The sequence below is a fragment of the Drosophila tropicalis genome, unplaced genomic scaffold (assembly GCF_018151085.1).
Source record: "Drosophila tropicalis isolate 14030-0801.00 unplaced genomic scaffold, ASM1815108v1 contig_845, whole genome shotgun sequence".
Classification (NCBI taxonomy): Eukaryota; Metazoa; Arthropoda; class Insecta; order Diptera; family Drosophilidae; genus Drosophila; species Drosophila tropicalis.
In genome coordinates, this window is record NW_027173338.1 from 5,110,301 (window position 1) to 5,131,151 (window position 20,851).

Here is a 20,851-nt window from a genome sequence, read left to right on the forward strand (position 1 = left end):
TTGTTCACACCTTTCCTCCCGCAGATTAAATTTCCATGTTCGTGCAACGCATTCGCGTTGACAAGATTCCAATATTCTGCCAACTCTTGTAGTAGTTGTTGTTGTTGTCCTGTTTTTGGTGTTGCATCTGTCGCTTTCTCTATTAGAAGAGAAGTAGGGAGATTGATAGAGAGAGGGAGAGAGGCTAACGCCAAGCCAAATGCAATTATCCAATTGCACGAAATGCACTTGCCAGAAGTGTCCAAGTGTGTGTGCTGGTAACTTTGTGTGTGCGTGTGTGTGTGGCCTAGACAATGCAACACCAACACTCAAACACTCTCACACACACACACATTTGATGGCAAACAAACCAAACTGGACGGTATATGGCAACCGAAACTGAATTAAGTGCGCACTAAACAGCGAAACGATTTCGAACGGCAAAGTAATCAAGGCAGCAACTAGATGAGAAGAAGGTGGTGAAGGAGAATTGTGCGGCAGATGGAAAATCTGTGTGGTAAGCCTTTGTTGTTCTGCATGTGCAGTGAGTGAGTCAAGCCAACAGAGTTGCAGTTTCGGTAGTTTCTGTCCGAAAAACGGTGAAAATTCAATCAGAGCTCCAGGATTAGCCAGAGAGACAAAAGCGTCAGACAAATTGTATTTTAAGCTTCACCGAAATGGAGTATGCTAGGGCATGGGAGAATCCAAGGAGAGTCATCTGATGATCTTGGAGTAAAGGGATACTGAAGACGAAATAGAATCTTTCCCTAAGAAGACTACATTAAAATTGTCTTCTTTTTCCCCTCTCAGAAGTCTAGCCATATAAAAATTCTGGAGAATCTATGAACCTAACACTCCATTATATTAACCATGACTAATTAAAAGACATAGTCTAAATATTTTCATAAAACGTGTAAGAAAACTTACACGTTTTTTATAACTCAAATTGAATTAGCTATATTCTTAGATACGGTTGTTAGGATTACAAAATACCGTGAAATATTGTAAGACGGTTATTGTATCAGCAGAGTTTACTAACAAGTCTTGGATGGCAATGACATTATAATCCGTTTTCAAGTAAAAAGTGAATGTCTTATATATTATATATCTGTGCCAAAGTTTTAGAGTAAAATAGAATAACTGAATAATTACCACGAACATAATAGAAAAGTGTATAACATAGAAAGATTTATTTTGATTTAGAGACAAGTTTGGGTAAGAAACATTATTGATGTGGTTCCTTTTCCCTTATTAAAGATCATATATTTGATTGATTCATTTTCATAAGAAACTTAACTTTTGCTAGATAAAACATTTGGTCTGAATTATTTCTTTGATTTTTCATTTTATTTCTTAGTTGATTAACAAATTTCCAAAACTTTATTAACTAACGATTTCCCTTTCTTGGTCTGAAATCTACCTTAACTTCTATGTGATTTTCATTTCACAGATTGTCATTTCCCCAAAAAAACATATTAATATATTAATAATGATTCTCATTCCATATCCATTTCCTGTGTGTGTGTATAGATCATCATCACGATGCCAGAGTTGCATTTCAATTGCAATTAAAATTCAGAAAATATTGTTGTTGCCCCCTGCACAACATTTTAATTTATTTGAGTAAATTTATTAAAAACAAAAAACAAAAATTACAAAAATAGAAGCGAAACGGAATGTTGTATGAAAATTTTATTTATGACTCGGTTCGGTCGTGTGTCCCAAAACCCAAAGCCAGGCCCAATACCAACCCAAGCCACCCTGTGTGTGAACCACAAGTGTTAGCATATCATGTTACAGACTATTTCCGCCAAATTTACACACGCAAAATAATTTAACACTAAGGGGGGTGGTGAAGCGGGGTTCGGGAATGACAACGCGGTGGACCCAGCTGGGCCTCGAATATTGTCCCTCGACGAGCGGCGCCAATAAATTTCCATTTAGTGGAGGACAACATCAGGAGGCAACATCGCATCATCACCTGGCCAGGGGAATGGGTTGCTACTGGTGCTGCTGCTGCTGGTGGTGGGTCGGGCGGGGCACATTCCATTAGAATTGTGAGAATTTGTAATTTTGCATAATTGTTATATTTGGAGTCCGTCGGCCGCAAAACTCATTTGCCAAATGGAAAATTGCCATTTCGTGTCTAATGTTGCACATGCGGCACTCCAGCAAGCTCCAGTGTTCCGTACAACCGAACTATGAGCCAAAGTTTTAGTGCCATCAACCGAGAGTATAGAGAGCGGTAATGGGTGAAGAGGAGACGAGCAGAGCGTGTCCGATGGCCAGGTAGTTAGGATGAATGCCTGACTAACTGGTTACTGGTGTTGTTAGTGAATTAATTTCCATTGAATAATTTATGCTGAATTATTTTCGGGCCATATTAAATAGGCACTAGTCAGATAGTCAGTTGTATCCCATACCCATAGAGGTCATATCCACAAAAGTAAGAGGGACAGGATGAAAGAGCTTTGCGGTGTGTGTGTGTGTGTGTGTGCCAGCCCCTGGGTGTTACTTTTAAATCAAATCAGAATGCTATTTCTGAAATTGATTTTTGAAATTTTAATGTCCCCAGGAATCGGAAATTTGAAAATGAAAATAGGCAAAATCAAAAAATCTATTCCAAAAATCTAATACATCTGAACAAGAGAATATTAATAGCTATATTTTGGTGCCCATGAATTGAAAATTATGTTTTAATCTCGAAATCTAGGCATCGAGAGGCATATGTTTTACCTTTAAGGACACTGCCGACGATACTTATATCTAGATTCTAGATAATACATGAGTCCGTAGGACTAACTTTAACTTATCAACTGGTAAATTATCAAGTTAATCAAGACTTATCCAACTTAAACAAAGTATATTTAGATAAGCATGTATTTGGAATATTCCTTCAACTTTGGAAATGTCTCTCTCTCTCTCTCTCTAAGGATACAGTGATAGTTTTCTTTCCTTTTTAAAATTTACTATAATTTCTATCCTATGTTTCCATGACTCTGTATAAAATGATAGTTAACTAAGGTAACTGAATGTTAATTTGTTCAATTGCAAATTGAAATTTTGCCTCCTTATACCCCTCTTTTCATCTTGTGTTGAAGAAAATTGTTTAATCGAACTGAATTTCGTTCCCACAAAGATCTCTTACATTTACTTTTAACTCTTTTATCTGATGATCTATAGTTTGAGAGATGCCTTTCTTGCATTGTCTTTGAAGAACTTTCCCTACCACCCAGTGAGTAGCATTTCTTTCTTTTCCTATTTGTGATGTGACCCTGTGATGTGATGCGATGCATTGTGATGGTTATGCATTCCTCGGCTAATTAATATCTAAGAAAGATGGCCTAGCGCCAAAACGCAACTGTGGCAAAAGATGTCAGTTCATCAACTGTCTGCTGAACAACAACAACAACAAACAGTTACAATTCTTCTCTCTTTTGCGGCAAATGCAATTAATTTAAATCAATTGATTCGTTTGAGGACAATTTAATTGTATGCAGACGACAACGATGATAATGATGATGATGATGATGATGATGATGATGATGATGACTATGAGAAAGACGAGTTTCGTTTGAGTGACTGCAATAAGACAAAAGATGCAAGAAGAATCGATTCGTATCGAATCGGTACACAAATCGATTCTATATAGCTACATACATGAGATGATTATTTGTCATAAGGCCCTGGTAATTGTCTTTAATTGAATCGAATTGAGTTTTGAATTCTTCTCTCTCTCTCTCTCTTTCTCTCTGTGTCTCTGGTTGACATTTTGAGGTGCATTTCATATTCTCTGGCGTCGCCCAGTCGGAGGCACAGCCCGCATTTTTGTTCTTCAATTGAATTGTGTATTTAAATTACAAGTTTCAGTTCAGTTTTTTTTTTATTTTATTTTTTTTTTTTTTACGTGATTGGCAAGTAAATTAATAAAAATTACATGCAATTTAAAAATGAATCTCTACATATCTCACTCTATCTTTGCTTCTCTTTGTTTCAGCTCGGTCCTGCAGCTGCGGGCAGAGGAATGTTTTGTTATCAATGTCCGCCCGCCCTGCATCCCTGTGGACCGCATCCACCAAGGCTGCCAACATTGGACTATCCATTTGCTGCCACGCATCCATGTAAGTACTGGAACAGATGTATGTAGGATCCTATCAGATCGTTCTCACTGCCAAAAGTGCAATTCGAAAATCGAAAAATTTGAGATAAAAAGCCAATGATAATCGCCTTGTATCGTCTAGTTACATTAACGAATTATTCTATTAACGGCACGAGGGTTAACAACAGACCAGATCCAGTGGAAAGGGGATGGAATCTATCTGTTTCCCTCTCTGTGAGCTGCCCATATCAGATTTCATGGGCGCACATGTCGAGAGTTTTCGTATTATTATTACTTTGCCTTTTATTTTTTTTTATTCCTGTTTGTCGAAAAGTTTGTTCTGCCTTTGAACGATGGGAAAGTGGGACGGGGGTGGAATGGGAATTATGGTAAAAGTGGTGACTGACTGACTGTTGGTTGTTAGTTTGGTTGGTTGTACACTTGTTTGAGACTTTAATACCAAAGGTTACATTTGATTGTAAGAGTTACTGGCCGAGGCTTTTCTTGACTTGTTTAAAATGCTTAGAGGACATTTTTATGACTTGGTTAAAATGCTTAGAGGACATTTTTATAGTTCATGTTAATTTTTAAATGTAATTTTTCTTTACTTTTTATACACGGGGTTCCAATACTCACTATTTAGAGAATTCGCACACATAAGAATGATTTTATTTGATGGATCGATGCTAAATTTTCTTTCTTTATGGAACTGTACAACAAACAATAAACCCAAATATTGATCCAGGCATTGATTTATACTCAATTTTTCAATGTATCGATTAAAAAAGACATTGAGAAGCACCAAAACTATCCATTTTTATGTAGCTGGGACCATTTTCAGTGGCTGGAGTAGTCTGCATATACGGAAGTCCGTATAAAAAAACAATATCGACAATATCTCTTCCTGAGTTAGAGTCTTATGATAAGATCTTAAGCCAAATTTAACTTACGTCTAAAGAACCCAAGGGTTTTAAGGGTTTTATTTGCTTTTGATAGATTAGATATTTGTTATCTTATGTTCTTTTTAGTCGTTTTCTGTTTCTTTTGAATCATAAGTCTAAATATTCTATGAGTCGATTTTTTGAGTAATTAGTTCCCCAAACAATTCAATTATTCGAAAGATATTTTTCGATCAAATTACATCGTAGGCATAAGCAAATTAAACGATTATTGCGTATCATATCAAAGGATAAAGATTGAATACTCCTTTTTTATAATATTCAGTCAAATGTGGATTTATTTTCGTATTCATTCAACAGTTTATCAGTTATTCATATATTCAGGCAATGAATGGGTGTTCAGACGCAAGTTCATTTACTATATTGATTTATAAGTACAATCATTGATTCAATAATATATTCATTGATCAAATACTTATTTGAACTATTATTCATATCATTCCTAAATTCATTCAAATATATTCATTTGTGCAGTCCTCGGTAGATGAGTTCTCTAAATGGCCCAGTCATTTGGGCAACTGAACAACGAGGATCCGGGTTCGAATCCCAGGCCATTGTATGTATGTAGTTTTCGTATAAGCTGAAGGCCTTTTGCTTGTAAAAATATGGTTAGGTTGATAGTTTTCAACTATATCCTATACTTATAATAATAATAATAATAACAATATTCATTTAAACAGTAATTAAATTAGTATTTTTCAGGGAATGACTATATTTATGATGATATTTAATATATTTAATCATACATTTACTCCTATATTCACTCGAACAAAATATCCCAATGAATAAACAACTTAAGTCATCTTTTGTCTTATGGAACTAAAGTTTCTAAAGATGCCAATTAAATTTCCGAATTCCATAAATTTGGTTCACTCGAATATTGAAATACTTTTCCATATTGAATGCGGTTTGCCTTAAGTCTCATCACTTTTCTACTCAGTCAGTTTGATTGAAGTTATGCCCGAATATTTTCGCCGTCAATTTGTGTGTATAAATCAAATTAGAGACACCTGCTTATATTTCTTTCCCCGCACTCATCCCTCATCTGGACATGTGATTTAAGTTACAGTCTAACGAAAAATGCTGTCATATTGAATAAGTCAAATGGTAAATAGAATTTGCACCTTGATTTGGATTAAAGATGAAAGGGAGAGTAACACAGAGAGAGAGAGAGAGAGAGAGAGAGGAGTGAAAACGTGCATAGCTATACTACTTACGAGTGCTTACATTGGTCATGCATTATAAATGTCTGTAAGAGGGGGGGGCGATGGCGGCTCTCACTCCCCTCTTATAACTTTGCCGTCGTCTTCATCGTGGCTAATCCCATTAGATGCCGCTTTGAGCCGGCAACTTAAATGCGCAGAGCAATTTATGCGACACTTTTGGCTATGGCGGTGCCTTTTATAGAGTGTCTAAAACAAAAAATGGCAAAATGAAAATCAATAAACTATTTCGTCGGCAGGTGGCACTTTGATTTTGATAAATGGCCCTGACGAAATCTGACGAAAACTCACACACACACACACTCATATACACTCAGGGAGTAGGGTAAAACACTTCACATTCCACAGCAGCGTTACAAAAAAAAAATTTGCATGCCAAAGCATTAACGCTTTGCCCGCGATAATTGCATAAAATGAAATCCAAAAAAAAAAAAAAAATCACAAAAATAAAAGAAAGATATCTGGAATATTACAAAAAAAAAAAAAAACCAACCAGCCAACTCCAACCAATTTCAATTCCAATTCGAATTCGAATCTCTCACTCACTCACTTACTCTGACACGTTCACGTTTGCTTGACTTTGCCTTTTGGCCACTCCTTGTGCCCAACACTTCCCCATCGTTTCCCCATCATGGTTCGCCCGATTATCGATTGAGTTGAGGCGAAGCGTTTTTTTTTTTTCATTCTTTCTGATTCAATTATATATGTACAGAGAGAGTCTGTCAGAGGAAAAGTTTATTATAACAAGAAGGGGAAGGGGGTGCCACAGACAACAGGCCAAGAATTGCTGCAGAGGCTAAACTGACTTCTGATGGAGTAGAAGAAAGACTAAATCTAATTTCATTGCGGTTTTACTTGTAGACAAAACCAAATCAAACGAGTGTTAAAATGTTTTATCAAAAGCTTAGAACTTAGATTTAATATTCAGCAATGCTTAAGGTTACTTTTAACATTACAATTTGTGATTTTCTTAACATAAATCTCGGTGAAATAAGCTTAGACATTTCAATTTTAAATGAAAGGTTTTTTATGTTGCGCCAAAGAACTAAATATATATTCTTGAATATCCAAAACGATTCAGGATTCCTATTTATCAATTCCAAAGCAAAATCAGGTTTTCTTATTGGACCTTGAACTACCGAAACGCATTATCAAAACTTTATAGTTTAACGCAATTTTTTCTTTCATTCATAACAAATTATTCAATATTCCATAAATAGGAAATTGACTATTCATGACTTTACTATATACACTGCAGAGAGCTCAACTCGTATTTGTTCTTGAACAACCGAAATTAATGCTTAGGTTTGAAGAACTGGAAAGAATGAAACTTCGCCTTTACTTCATTGAGTTTACTTTTCTATGGACATACGACTCACGAACAACCAAAACTAAATATTTTAGGATTATATAAGACACTTGGCTCTAACACTAAAAAAATGAATTCGATACGATTCTATGGTCGAGCATATATTTGATTTAGCTTATCAAGATATACATAACTTCTAGAAGTTTACCCCTTTTCATGGGTCAAAATCTTAGAAATTGCCCTCATTTTTCCTTCCGAGGATCCGCTCCTGACGTAACTTTTATTGCCATAGATTTTCATCATCATTTACAAAAACGTTTTGTCAGAAGGATATTTTGTTAAATAAACAATCTAGTGTTAGTTTCTACAGTATTTTACATAAAACTAACAAAACAAAGTCGTAATTATATTATTAGATATTAAGTCATAACTTTAAATAAGTTGAAAACTTTAAAAATTAAGGGTTGAGAGAATAGTTTACCATAGCCAGTTACCAGAATATTTTTTTAATAACTGTTTAAGTATGTAGAATTTGGGGAAACTAAAAAAGTTTTCACACACAAAAAATGTGTAGTTTCAATACATTTTTAAGTCGACCCAAGTAAGTCTAACTTATTTTAATCTCTCTTCGACTTTCAACTCGCCTACATGCCACACCCATTTCCACCACTCCACCTCACTCCATTCCACTCTACTCTCAATAACAAATTCCTTTGCTGAAAGCCAACAGCAGCTGTTGCCCCAAAAATTGTTGGCTAATTGAATTTTCTAGCAGGCAGAACGCCATTTTGTATGCCATAAAATATTTTATAACCAGAAGTTGTGACGGAGAGATGGTTGGTGGGAGGGGGGCAAAATGAAAGGGGCAGCAGGCAGAAGGCAAAGGCGTTGACAGGCCAAACTTGACCCCAAACAGAAAGAGAGATGGACAGAGACAGAAGGAAGGATGAGAGAGCGAGCGAGAGGGCAAGCAAAGTTGAAAGTTTTTGCCAACCTTTTCATACTTTCTTCCTTTTCGTTTTTCTCATCTGCTTCTTTTGCTGTAAAATTAATTTTCAATTTGATTTTAAATAAATAATTAGCCTAGCAAATTGCAAAATTTAATTTGAATTTCTCTGCTGCTTCAGACCAAAAGTCGCTATTTCTATCTCGTTCACTCTCTTTCTTTCTGCGTCTGTCTCTCTTTCTCACTCTGTTTTTTTTTGGCTGTCTATCTCTCTCGGTTTTTCGTGTAGGTTGTGTCAACTTTTGTTGTTGTTCTTGTTGGGCGGCTGCTGCTGCTGCTGCTCTAATCCGATTAGCTGAAATGTTGTTACTTGCCATTCATTTGCGCCAAACAGGGCTGAAGGTCAGGTCAAACCCTCGCTACATTCGCTTCCCTTGCCCCTTCTATAATATCTTTAGTTATCCTACCCTTTGGCCATCCTTCAACCTGCTTTAACTCCCTGGAGAATCCATATAATGCGCACTAATGTTGTTTTTCTCAAAGAGATAGCACGAGCGAGAGAAAGTGCGAGAGAGCTTAACATAAAGTGTCGCTATAAGGAAAGTTGGGGCACATTTATTAATATTTAATTATGAAAATAATTAGAAAATGTTTCACAAGCCCGTAAACGTAAAGGTAAAAATATATGAAAATTTCGCTCTACTAAAATTCTGCCAAAGTGAAGCAATCAGAGACCAAAACGAGAAAAGTACACTGCGGCAAAAAATTGGAAGGAAGTATGAGAATTAATCGTTAACAACATTAACCACATTTCTCCCATCATCAGGGGGGCTATATGTATATTAAATTTAATGATAGACTATTAAATTAATGTACTTACAAAGTCTTTCCATTCCTAAACTAACTTCTCTAATAGTAGAGCAGATCGTTCTATCAGGAGATATAACGCTGCATTCAAATGCAGTCAGGTTAATGCTTCTTATTCTTGATAGAAATCAACTTGTATTCTTATTCAATACATTAGTTAAAGCTTTTCAGTCAACCGAATTTTCATCTCTTTCCCTAATCGTCATTTGGTAGCTTTAATAACACATACAACTATTTATCATAATGATTAACAATCTAAGTCAATAGTAAATTTAGATATCACCTAAACTCCCTTTAGTAGCTTTGGATGCAGTTTTCAATATTTTTATAATATTTTACATAGTTTTAAGAGTTATCAACTTTCTCTTAAGTTTTGGAACAATATTTAAAGTTCTTAAAACATTGTAAGCTCAATATTCGATTCAAAAGGTTGGAAGTCAGTATGATTTGCACTCTTTTAGTCAGACTCTCTCTCTATATGGATGTTCTATAACTTAGAAATAACTCTAAATTAGAAATACTTATGCATTTAGGGGCTACTAGTAGTTATTCTTTCTAAAATAGTATTAGAATGAAGTACTTATATACATATTTCTAAGTCGATTCAATTCCTTTTGAATTGTTAAAATTATAAAATTTTCCACCTTGAGAAAAAACAAAAGCGCAGTATTTATTTTGAAATCAAAATCTACTAAAACTATCTTAATTTTAATGCATTCATTCCCATTTTCAAGTCGAAATAAAAAATATCCTTTAATTTCTCAATATATTGCAATTTCTTTCAGTGTACACTTTGAGCCTAACTCTTCTATTTCGGTTTGTATGTTCTGGTCTCTTTTGCTAATCGAATTCTATTTTTGCTAGCCAATAATTGCTGCAAAATGCAAATGGCAAATGGCCTCAAGAACGTTTCCAAAAATGTTCCTAATACTCTACTCAGTTAGCAATCTCCTCTACCCCGATCCCTCCCAAGCTAATGTGGACAAGTCCTAAGCCTGACCTGGTCTGGTCTGGTTGGGTCTGTTTTGCTCTGTTCTATGCAGTTCAGATGAGTAGAGTTCGTCAGCAGCGGGCAATTAGCACAATTAGGTTTCGAGTGCAAATCCCAAAGCGCACTCTTTCCATCTCATTCACTCAACCATTCACTCATTTGGCCTCCCTTTCACTTGCCTTCTCTGTATCCATCCGTCTATCTATCTATCTAACATCTATCTAACTGTATCTGTATCTGGTTCCAATAAGAATTTTATGCTGAAAGCTTCAGCTGCTGTTGATGCTACTTTCCGCCCTCTTACCATACGCAAAGAGGGGGGAGATGAAGAGAGAGAGACAGAAAAAAACATCAAACGTCATGATGATGGAACAACAACTCAACTAACCGCACTTGTCAGGAAGACAGGATTAACAAATCCTTGTTGGCAAATTGATTCAAAAAGTACGCAAGGGTGCTCGACCAGAGACGAGGAGAGACTGACAGATAGAGAGAGAGAGACAGAGAAAGAGCAGAATGGGTAAATCTCTCTCTTTCCCACTCATCGTTGCAAGTCTGCCTCGTTAGCTGCTGTTGCCGGTAATGGGAGATAATTCAATTTTTAAACATTTGCTATAACAAGCGAAACCATCATTAAGGGATTTTCGGTCTTCAGTCCTTGGCAATCAGACAGAGACAGAACCACAAGGACGTGGACGAGGAAGAGTACAAGGACAAAGACGAAACGAAACACAGTTGAAGGACATTGCAGAGAAGACTGTGGCAGACAGACTGAGTCTGTTGTCATGTCTGTTTCTTGTCTGTGTCTGACAATAAGAAATCAATTTTGTTACAAATTTTTCATTTAATTTTCACTCTATAGTTATCCAAGCTCTCCCTCTCTCTCTCTCTCTCTCTCTATCTCTCTCTCTCTTTTTCATGCTAGTTTTCTTATTTTCCCAGGCTCGCTCCTTTTCTTCTCTGGGTTTCAATTTCAAATTTCTCGACACGCGTGTGGAATAAAATTTTTTGTTCTGCTCTTTTTTTCTATATTTTAAATTAGTTTAGCAATTGAGACGATTCGACTGGGTGTTGTTTGGTTGGCAACTGGGTGGGTGGTAAGAAGAGGAAAAGACGGGGAGGAGGGTGAAGTGGCGTTTTGTCAAGTGTCATAGCTCAGATATCACGTATACGAAATTCAATTAGCCTATGCAAATTTAAAGCATTTTTTGATTTTTCAATGATATACTTGAATCCGAGACTAAATAAATCAAATCAAAAGCGATTTGAAAGCAAAATGTTCCGCAAAAAAATCCAAAATTACTTTGTAGTGATATGTTTAAAAATAAAATGAAATCTCTAGTTTAAGAAGCATATTATTTTTTAAGCCAATGAAGATGAGATGGGGATTGTTAGCCACGACAAGTTATAAGTTCAAAAGCAAACTAGTTAAATTTCAGTTCACATAGAAGTCAAAAGTCTGACTTGCTTAAATGGCAAACTAAATTTTAATACAAATTTAAACTGCATCTAGCAACCAGCGGACGAATCTTAATCTAATAAGTCTTACTTCAACTCCTACACCTTTGGAATAAATACCAACCACAAAGAAAATGAATAAACAAAACATAAACTTTAATTATTCCAACACTTTTGTGTGGTCTAATGCCTCTAATTCTGTAAATCCTTCCTTTTTTCAACTTCTTCTTTTCTTCTAACGTCCTTTTTCGTTTCGTTCCTATCCATACATAGATACCAGCTACTCGTATCATCCTGCCATACATGATGAGACCTTTGTCCGTCGCAAACAGCGACGAAATCGCACCACTTTCACCTTGCAACAGGTAAGAAGATAGTAGCTAGGAGTAAAAATCTCTACTCGAAATTAATTTTTAATTTCCTTTAGCTCGAGGAGCTGGAAACGGCATTTGCCCAAACCCATTATCCGGATGTATTTACTCGCGAGGATCTGGCCATGAAAATCAACCTCACCGAGGCACGTGTACAGGTGAGCAACAAAAAAAGAGAGAAAAATTAAAATAAAACAAACTTTTCTGTGATTCCAAAAAATATATAAAAAAAATTATGCAAAATATGAAAAGGTTAAAAAAAATATGCAAGGAAAGGGCAAAAGTTAAAGTTTCAAAAAAAAGTTGTATCAAATTTCAGTTCAAAAAGGCAGAACTGACTACCCTAGTCCAGTCACGCAGTCTGATCAAAGCCAGAAAGCTCCTTCAGCCCCCTCCCATCCAACCCATACCACCACCACTTTCCCCTCTATTAATAATGCATATGCATGGCTAAAAACCTAAGGCTCAAACCTAATGCAATAAAAAACTGCCTTCAAAATGGAATCAAAAAATAAAAATGGATAACTGGGAAAACGTAAAAGAAAATGCTACATACATATACATTTTCAATGACGTCAAAGTATGCAAAAAAGTACGAGAGAGAACTTTAGGCAAAAAGCCTTGAAGGTTGGGCTAAAGGGCAAAAAAAAAAAACAGAAGGAAATTGCTCATCGTCTTCAGCTCCATCATCATCATCATCATCATGATTCTGTCTTCTTCTTTTTGGTTATTCATAATAAATCAAATTTATTTTTCAATATAAGTACAGTTAGATAAAGACCCACCAAAGAAAATTGTTCATGATGAAGCATTTTGTGAAGGAAAAAGAAAAAAGTACTGAACATGGGCAGAGGTTTGTAATAAAATGGAAATACATCATTTCTTTTGGCTAAAAAGACTTTTATAGTATGCTAATCGGAGAGATAATTTCGTTTTATCATAAACCAATTTGTAAACTTTGTCTGTGACCTATTTTTTCAGTTGAGTCATGTTCAACTGCATGACCAAATGACTGCTCTCCATTCGATCTGTAAAGTGTAAAGTGAATAGTCAATTTCACATACATTTAGATTTTACTTGGATTTTGCTTTAGTTGTATTCAATATATTCGTAAGTTATCATTGGCATACTAAATATGGTCGGAGAAAGAAAACTACTCGAAATGGCAAATAATTAATCAAATTCGATCGTATTTCCTTCTAAGTAGGGGACTTTCATATATCATATATTAAAAGCAGTTACGAAATTTCAAGAACTCTTGAATAAACACTTTTTTATTATACTTGGCTATCAGAATTATCCAGTTCGAGTAAGGGCTTTCACAGGGAGATATCTTTTCATCCTAACAAGCTCATTTCTTTGACTTAAGCTGGAACTCCACTTTATTCCCTAAGCTCTAATGCAATTATGATTCCCAAATGGTTTAAGTTTCTTTCCTGTTAAGTCTTCTGACAGGAGAACCAAATGTTAACAGAATTTCTGTTAACCAGAAATATTAAAAGTGGGTTAATAAGAATAAGTAAACAAATAGCGCTTTCAAAAAAGGCTTTGAGTTGCTGTTTAAATGGTTGTGTCGCCTTTCCTTGTCATTACATAAATCTCGCCTAATCTACGCACACACACACACACACAGGATGTTTCATTCATAGAATGACAAATTTTGCCACTGTTCATCATGATTATGCTGTTTAGTTAGTCATATTTCATATTTTAGATTTTGCTTGCGTCAATTGTATCCAAAATTAGAAAAAACCTACGCCATAATCTTGGCTCGAGATTAACTTTTTGCCTCTATGCAAATTGCATTCATTAGTGGTTAGACCTGAATGCTGAACGCTGAACGTTGAGCTACATTTGTCAGATTAGAGCACGGAAACCTGACAATTAGCGGATCTATTTCAATGACTTTCAAGATGTTCTCTCGTAGGTGGTAGTGGTCCAGGCACTCGAGCACGCAGCACATGAGATGAGAATGAAACGGCATGTAATGAGGATGCAACGCTAACTAGACACGTTTGGAGGCTATTATAGAACACTTTGGTGGCGTTAGGCGTAAGTTCTCTTCCACCTCGATGCCATTCATCTAGCTATTTCCGGCGCAATTAGTAACCAGTTTATATTTGTATGGTCCAACTTGACTTGGTGTTTCTCTGGCTCTAAGACTGTCTAAGGCTTTGGTTCCCAGGCGTAATTTGATCTTTGAGTCAAGTGAATATCAAATAAAGTTATATGTCAAATGTCCAACAATGGGACACTTGTGGCACTTGCCAACAAACACGTGTTCCTGTCAAACTAACAAAATTAGCAGAACAAGTCACAAAATCATCCCTCCCATTCCATGGTCATGACCATGGCCTGTCAAATAGATGTCTGCAAAATTTAGACTAGAAAACACACACAGAGGTTTACAAGTCTTTAAACGATCGGAAAAATGTGTCAAAAAAAAAAAAAAAAAAAATATAAAAAAGTGGCCAACGGGCAAAGCAAAAAATGGTCTGGCCATCGACTTAGTCTGGGATTTCGATAATGGAATGAATGCCAAAAAGACAAAAAAAAGGAGACGGATATTTTTTATATAGATTTTGATGAGGGTAAGCCGTGGTGGCGTATTGTGCGACCACATTTTGACACAACACGGAAAAGCGGTGGAAAATAAATTTTATAATAAAATTTGTTATGTATTTCGTACGCTTCGTTTCACATTGCTCCTGCTCCAGCTCCTGTTTTCCTTCCATCTGTAACCTGATATGTTTGGCATTTTGTTTTTCTTTCTCTTTTGGCGTTTTTGCCCTCCACCCGTCCGTCTGTCTGTCTGACTGTCTTTCTATCGTCCATCACGACGCATTTTCCAGTGCAAAAATCATTTACTTAATGTATATATCCCCTCTCAAACTCAACCTGTATCTGAGCTTAATGGTGGATTTTTCTGTTTTTCGATAAATCTGCATCGTTTGGGGGAGTTTCCTGTGAAGCACAAGGGCTTACCTGTTCAAGAGAAACGAAGACAAAGTGCTTTGAAGTTGAGCCAAGGCGATAGGAAAGAGCTTTCAAATAAGTGATATTGATTGATAAATTAGTGAAAACTCTATGGGAGAGGATGTGATTTTAAAATTCAATATCATTTACTATGTATAAACAAATTATATATAATTTCGCTTGATGGATTTTCAAAAATTATAGTTGAAGAGAATAAATGAACTTGAAACTTCAGAATAAGGCAATGAAGAGTCGTTAACAACGATTTTGTCATTACATTTAGTTTGATAGATCCTAAAAAAAGATACTGGAAGCAATTGATTCGCCATCGACAGGATATACTCTATCGAAAGTTTATATTGAAAGTGCGCTTTAATTAGAGTTAGCAGTTAGAAAAGGTATCGATTTTGAGTCACTACTACTTATTAGTTTATCCAAAAGAACTTTCTAAAACTAATAACTTTTGAATGAACTTCTACATTTCAACAGTAAATGGAATGACTTATGAAATCTTAATTTTAACTTATTGCATTGAGGTAAATTCACTCTCTAAAGTCCAAAAACTTGCTTTTTGAAACATAAATCCAAGGTATAGAATGTTCTGCGGAAACAAAATCTTTGTTTCAAATTTACCTTGAATAAAATTTCAATTTTATGAATTTATTTTGTATCCCCTAATGAATATAACATGTTGAAGAATATGAAAATAACTTCTCATTGAATTTGTCGTTTGCACAAATCGGAAAATTCTGATCCCTTTTACTAGCCTACTCATATTTCAATAGATTTTCTCATACACATACAACTAATTCGATTAGGATTAATGTTCATGGGCGCAAACCAATATAATTCCACAACAGCCACACCCACAACTGCATGGAATACTTACTATGAAAAAAAAGAAAACTAAGGGGAATTGTGGGCGGATGGGGGAAGGGAGGAGAGTGGGAGGTAGCATACCCGCACATATAATGCCAATAATTGATAATTTATTATAATCACAAAGACCAAAAGCCAAGAGACAGAGAAGGTAGAGACTGAAACTTGCCTCCATCGTAAGACTTTACCCGAGCGCCTGGACGGTGGTGGTGGCGTGGAGGTCAGAGCCTCGGGCGACAAAGGGGTGGTGTTAGTGGTAACTGCTTGCTGGCTGGCTGGCTGGTAGGAGGAGGGGATTCCGGGGGTAGTGGCCTGTCAAATAATTGCATTTGCTTGAATAATCCTTTAATGCTGATCCAAGTTGATGGCTGCTTGGAGAAACTCACAGGGCGAACAGCTCGATAGCTCTTTTGCCTCAAGGCGTTGAGATGAGTGTGAGGGGAGTGTGGGCTGAAGGGTGGTGCTGTTGCGGTAGCCCAATTATTGTTTGCTGCGGCTGCTGCTGTTTCCTTTTCCGTGTAGTGTGCAAAGGGTTCGCCGTTCCGAGTTCGATTCGTAGGCCAAAATGCGTTTGATATTAACACATCTGTTCATTCATTCCACTTGAGCTGCTACCTCATCCTCGTCCTCATCATCATCATCATCATCTCCATTCACATCATCATCATCATTGTCGAGTCGGGTGTTTGCATTGAGTGTTTCCCGGCAAACTGTGAGCCTTGTTTGCGGAAGCTAATGGTGCGCACTTGTCCATAATTACCCGAGATCCGTCCTTGTTCGCCTCCTGCTGAGCCTTTGCCTTATTCGCCCTTTCACTTTATGTTGTTGTTTTTTTATGCCTGGTATTTACCTTTTGTTCCCTGACATTGTTTCCTTTTTTTTCTGTTTGCTTTCATTTTCATGGTAAATCGGTTTTGATAACTTGTAACCACACACACACACACACACACACACACACACACACATAAATTTCTGAAAAACTCTGTTTCTGTTTACTTTGCCAAGTATGTTTTCGGTTTCCATATCCCATTGTTAGTAAAATTATGAGAATTTTTATTCAAGTATGACGCCTTTGGGCGGATTTCTTATTGTTGTTATTTTTTTTGTGTCATTGGGTAAATAAATTATAAATGAAGTATTTACTCTACCATGAGATGAGATGAAAGAGGTGACAGGGTAATTTATAAGATGTTCTTAAATAAGAAACAATAAATAGTTTTAATTAATTTTAGAATGAGTTAAAAATGGATAACAAAATTTTAAAATATTTTTATCATTATCTAATTTGAAATATGTTCCCTTTGGAACTTCAAAAACTTACCTATCTAGGTACCTTTTTGTATTCCAAAACCCAAAATTCATTACTTTTGAGTTCCAATGGGTTAGCAAAGTAAACTTTTAAAGCATCAAACAATCCCTTAAAGGCAGAGAAATTGAACTTGGTAAATCGGTTAAAACTGAACAACTTAAGGTCTCATATTTTGTTCTACTTAGCCTCTACAGAACCTCTGTGCATTTGCATGCGCCTCCTAAAAGTATGCACCTCGAAAAAATGAAATATTTAAAAGGTTGGTTGCTCTCTTCCTTAACTTGTTTTTAGATTTTTCTTTATATATTGGAATCAATTTAAAGTGAAAAAGCAACATAATTAAATGCAAAGCAAAGCTCCCTTCTGTCTATGCTCCTTCTTTAACGCAATTGTGAATATTCCCCCTTTTTTTTTTGCAATTTTCTATAAGCCTTCGGGAAGCAATCAAGAAACTAAACCAAGCGAATTGAATAAATAAGAAACACGTTACTTGTGGTAATAAAACAAAGCAAAATTGTGCATGAAATTATGATTGGAAGAGCGACGAATGATGGAGAGTGGGAAATGCGAAGGAATAGAAAAGTCCTGATGGAGGCAGACACACACACACAATTGTTTTTCATTATTCAATTTTTGTCATAATAACGAAAAGTTCCCTTACTCGCTGACTGCCATAAACAGTTGTCTCGCTCTAGCTCTCGTTCTGCCCTAGGGGTAGGTAAAAAAAAAAAAAAGAAGGAAAACATAACCGAAACTTTTGCCCAGCCATATTTTATTGGTAATGTGCTTATGGCATAAATATTGTATTAAGTAACTGGTGGGCGTCACCACCAACCAACAAAGAGAGGAGGAATGAAAAAAAAAAACAGAAAAATAACGAGAGAGTGAGTGAGAACGAGTAGAGGAAGTTCTCTGGGGAAGTTCAGACGAGACTGTAGGATATATATATATGTGTGTGTGTGTGGCATGTGGGGGGTGTTAGCTTTTGCCTTTTGGGGTTGGATTGTGCGCAATTTATTGTTTGAGAGGGGAGCAGGAGTCTTCATAGTCGCCCCACTCGGCCCCTTTCTTCCATTCGCTGTGTGTCTCGTCTCTCGCTCAACATGGCCACCATGACTCGAGGCAAAATATGTGGAAATTGTTTTATTCCTGTGCCGCCTCCTTGTGATTACAATGCGAACTTTTGCACAATGTCTAATTTGAATTTTGATTAGGAAATTTACTTACACACACACACACCGACAGACAGACAGACAAAAGTGTGAGGGTAAGTAGGGGTAAGAGGGTAAGGAGGCAAGATGGCGCCTCTAACAAAATCCCATTAGGGCGAATCAGCTACAACCGGAACTAAAAACAAAAGGAAACACGCGCGCATAAGCAAGCAGCAGCAAAGGATATAACAGACCCAGGACAAGAATCTACCCACTACCCATTCTACTTGGCATTGTCTTGATTGGTAGAAAGTAGGAAAAGCGAAGCTCATTAGACCCATGTGTGTGTGTGTGTGTGTGTGTGTCTCAATTTAGGCGCTGATTACAGGCCAAATTTGTTTTGCCTGGCAAAAATTTCAGAAAATCTGATTTTGTTTGTTTATGTGTCTTAGATTGACTTGCCATCCAAGAGAAAACAAAAGGGGAGGTCTACAAGTGGAAAATTGTTAAAGTTTTTGAGGTGGAAAATTTGCTTGCTCTTCATTGTATGTGTGTGCGTGTGTGTGTGTGTGTAAAGAAAGTTTTTCAATTTTCTATTCTATTTTGGAAGCAAAATAACAAAAAATGTTTAGGATAAACTTTTGGCTTCTGGCATAAACATAATAGATATGGAGTGTGTGGCAGCAAAAAACATTTTCTCAAAACTTTCTATCTCAATTTTTGCAGGTTTGGTTTCAAAATCGTCGTGCCAAATGGCGTAAGGCAGAACGACTTAAGGACGAGCAACGCAAGCGAGAAAATGGCGAAAGTAGCAGCTCCTTGGATAAGGTAAGAAAACTTCTGAAGAGGTGAAACCACGTCAAGAAATCACGATTTTAGATAAAGGTCTTGGGTGTTGTCAAGTACAAGCCACTAAGTTTACGGTCCTAAGATTGTCTGTATAAGTCTTGATCTAGAAAAACCAGAACATCAGCTACCCCGAAACAAAAGGGCATTAAATTACTAAGAGAAACGCAAAGAAAGGATTTTCCGCACCCCAAAGGACCTTTACGTCTTATCAAAAATGATTATTCCACTCTGTTAGTAATTTATTAAGATCTGTTTTTTTTTTCCTCAAGTCGAATCGAATCGGGTTGCTTTTTCCAACGGAAATCACTGAAATTTGTAAAAAATTTCCAAAAAAAAAAGACATGAATTTGAATAAGCCTCGGAACTCGGAATCAGTTATCGTTATCGCCATCGCCGCACACACAACACACACAAACACCAACACCAACACCAACACCAACACCAACACCACCACCACCACCAACAAACGAACTTAGTACATAATACATGTAGCTTAGCGTGGCCGCCTCGCACATCTACGGGTGTTCCGTGCCTGTTGAGTTCTCCTCAGAGCGAGCCTCCTTTGGGCCTCCCTAGCTTTTCTAAGCCGGAGTATCTGTTTGCGCTTGCGTTGGCGTCTGATGTCAAATTTTAAGGCAAGAGTTCGGGTTCGCCCTATACGGCAACTATCACATCTCGCTTCGACAGAACACGGGGGTCTGGGACGTAAACCAAAGTTGCGATTACGATACACGACCCTGGCCCTAGTTGACTTCGTTCCTTTGCTAGCAGAGCAAACCGATCTGAGTAAAGAATCGGGTATCGAATTATCCCGGCGCGTACAATTACGCCACTGACTTGTGCTCCGCCATGGTACATAAGCATCGCTGGGCACTGTTTTGTGCGAACTGGGAACCAGCATACACGATGAGCCGTCCGATTCAAAGGAACTCTGACTAGAGGTCTTCTGCTCGACTTCCTTGTTGTCACCAATGGTCCATGGTGATTTGGTCATTCTAGGACAGTTCTTTGAGGTAGACGGCAATTCCGAGAGACTATCTTGAATGTTGAACTTGGCCGAGCCATCCCCAGCTCCGTTTTTTGGCTTGGTCTCCACAGAATTCAATGAGGCCATGCACATCTAGTAAAAAGCTTAATTATTTACCTGAATTTCTAGACTCTTGGAAGCACTTACCTTGTTCACTTCTGTGTTAAGCAAACTTAGGGGCTTTTTATTCGGCATTTTAAAAAATTATATAGATATTTTAGAAAATGCTAAATAAATTTTATTCAAATTCTCACGAACTTGTCTATAGAAAGTCTAAGAATGTTATGAGCAGTTCCTAGAGAAACATTTGGTATATCAACTTAAAATGTCGCCAGGCTAACTAGATGAGGGATTAAAATTCATTTTTAAATAATATACTCGCAGCGAAAATTTTGACTTAAATATCACAGATATCGAATTCATTTATCGAGACCTTTATGATGAGACATTTTGGAAAA

General features: G+C 36.7%; 1 protein-coding gene and 1 long non-coding RNA gene across 2 annotated transcripts in view; one reads left to right on the top strand and one right to left on the bottom strand.

Moving 5' to 3' along the window:
* The window catches only part of Drgx (Dorsal root ganglia homeobox), a 45,440-nt gene that overhangs the window by 8,067 nt on the left and 16,522 nt on the right, over window positions 1-20,851 (top strand). Inside the window, exons 2-5 of the mRNA XM_068294820.1 lie at window positions 3,977-4,100; window positions 12,105-12,196; window positions 12,259-12,360; window positions 19,244-19,345. Of these exons, the coding sequence (XP_068150921.1) occupies window positions 4,004-4,100; window positions 12,105-12,196; window positions 12,259-12,360; window positions 19,244-19,345 (393 nt within the window). The 5' untranslated portion in view covers window positions 3,977-4,003. The remainder of the gene's footprint in view (window positions 1-3,976; window positions 4,101-12,104; window positions 12,197-12,258; window positions 12,361-19,243; window positions 19,346-20,851) is intronic.
* LOC137581139 (uncharacterized) lies at window positions 19,585-20,694 on the bottom strand. The gene is made up of 2 exons (XR_011033083.1): window positions 20,541-20,694; window positions 19,585-20,486 (listed from the first exon to the last, which is right to left on the bottom strand). It is a non-coding gene; the product is annotated as an uncharacterized lncRNA (long non-coding RNA).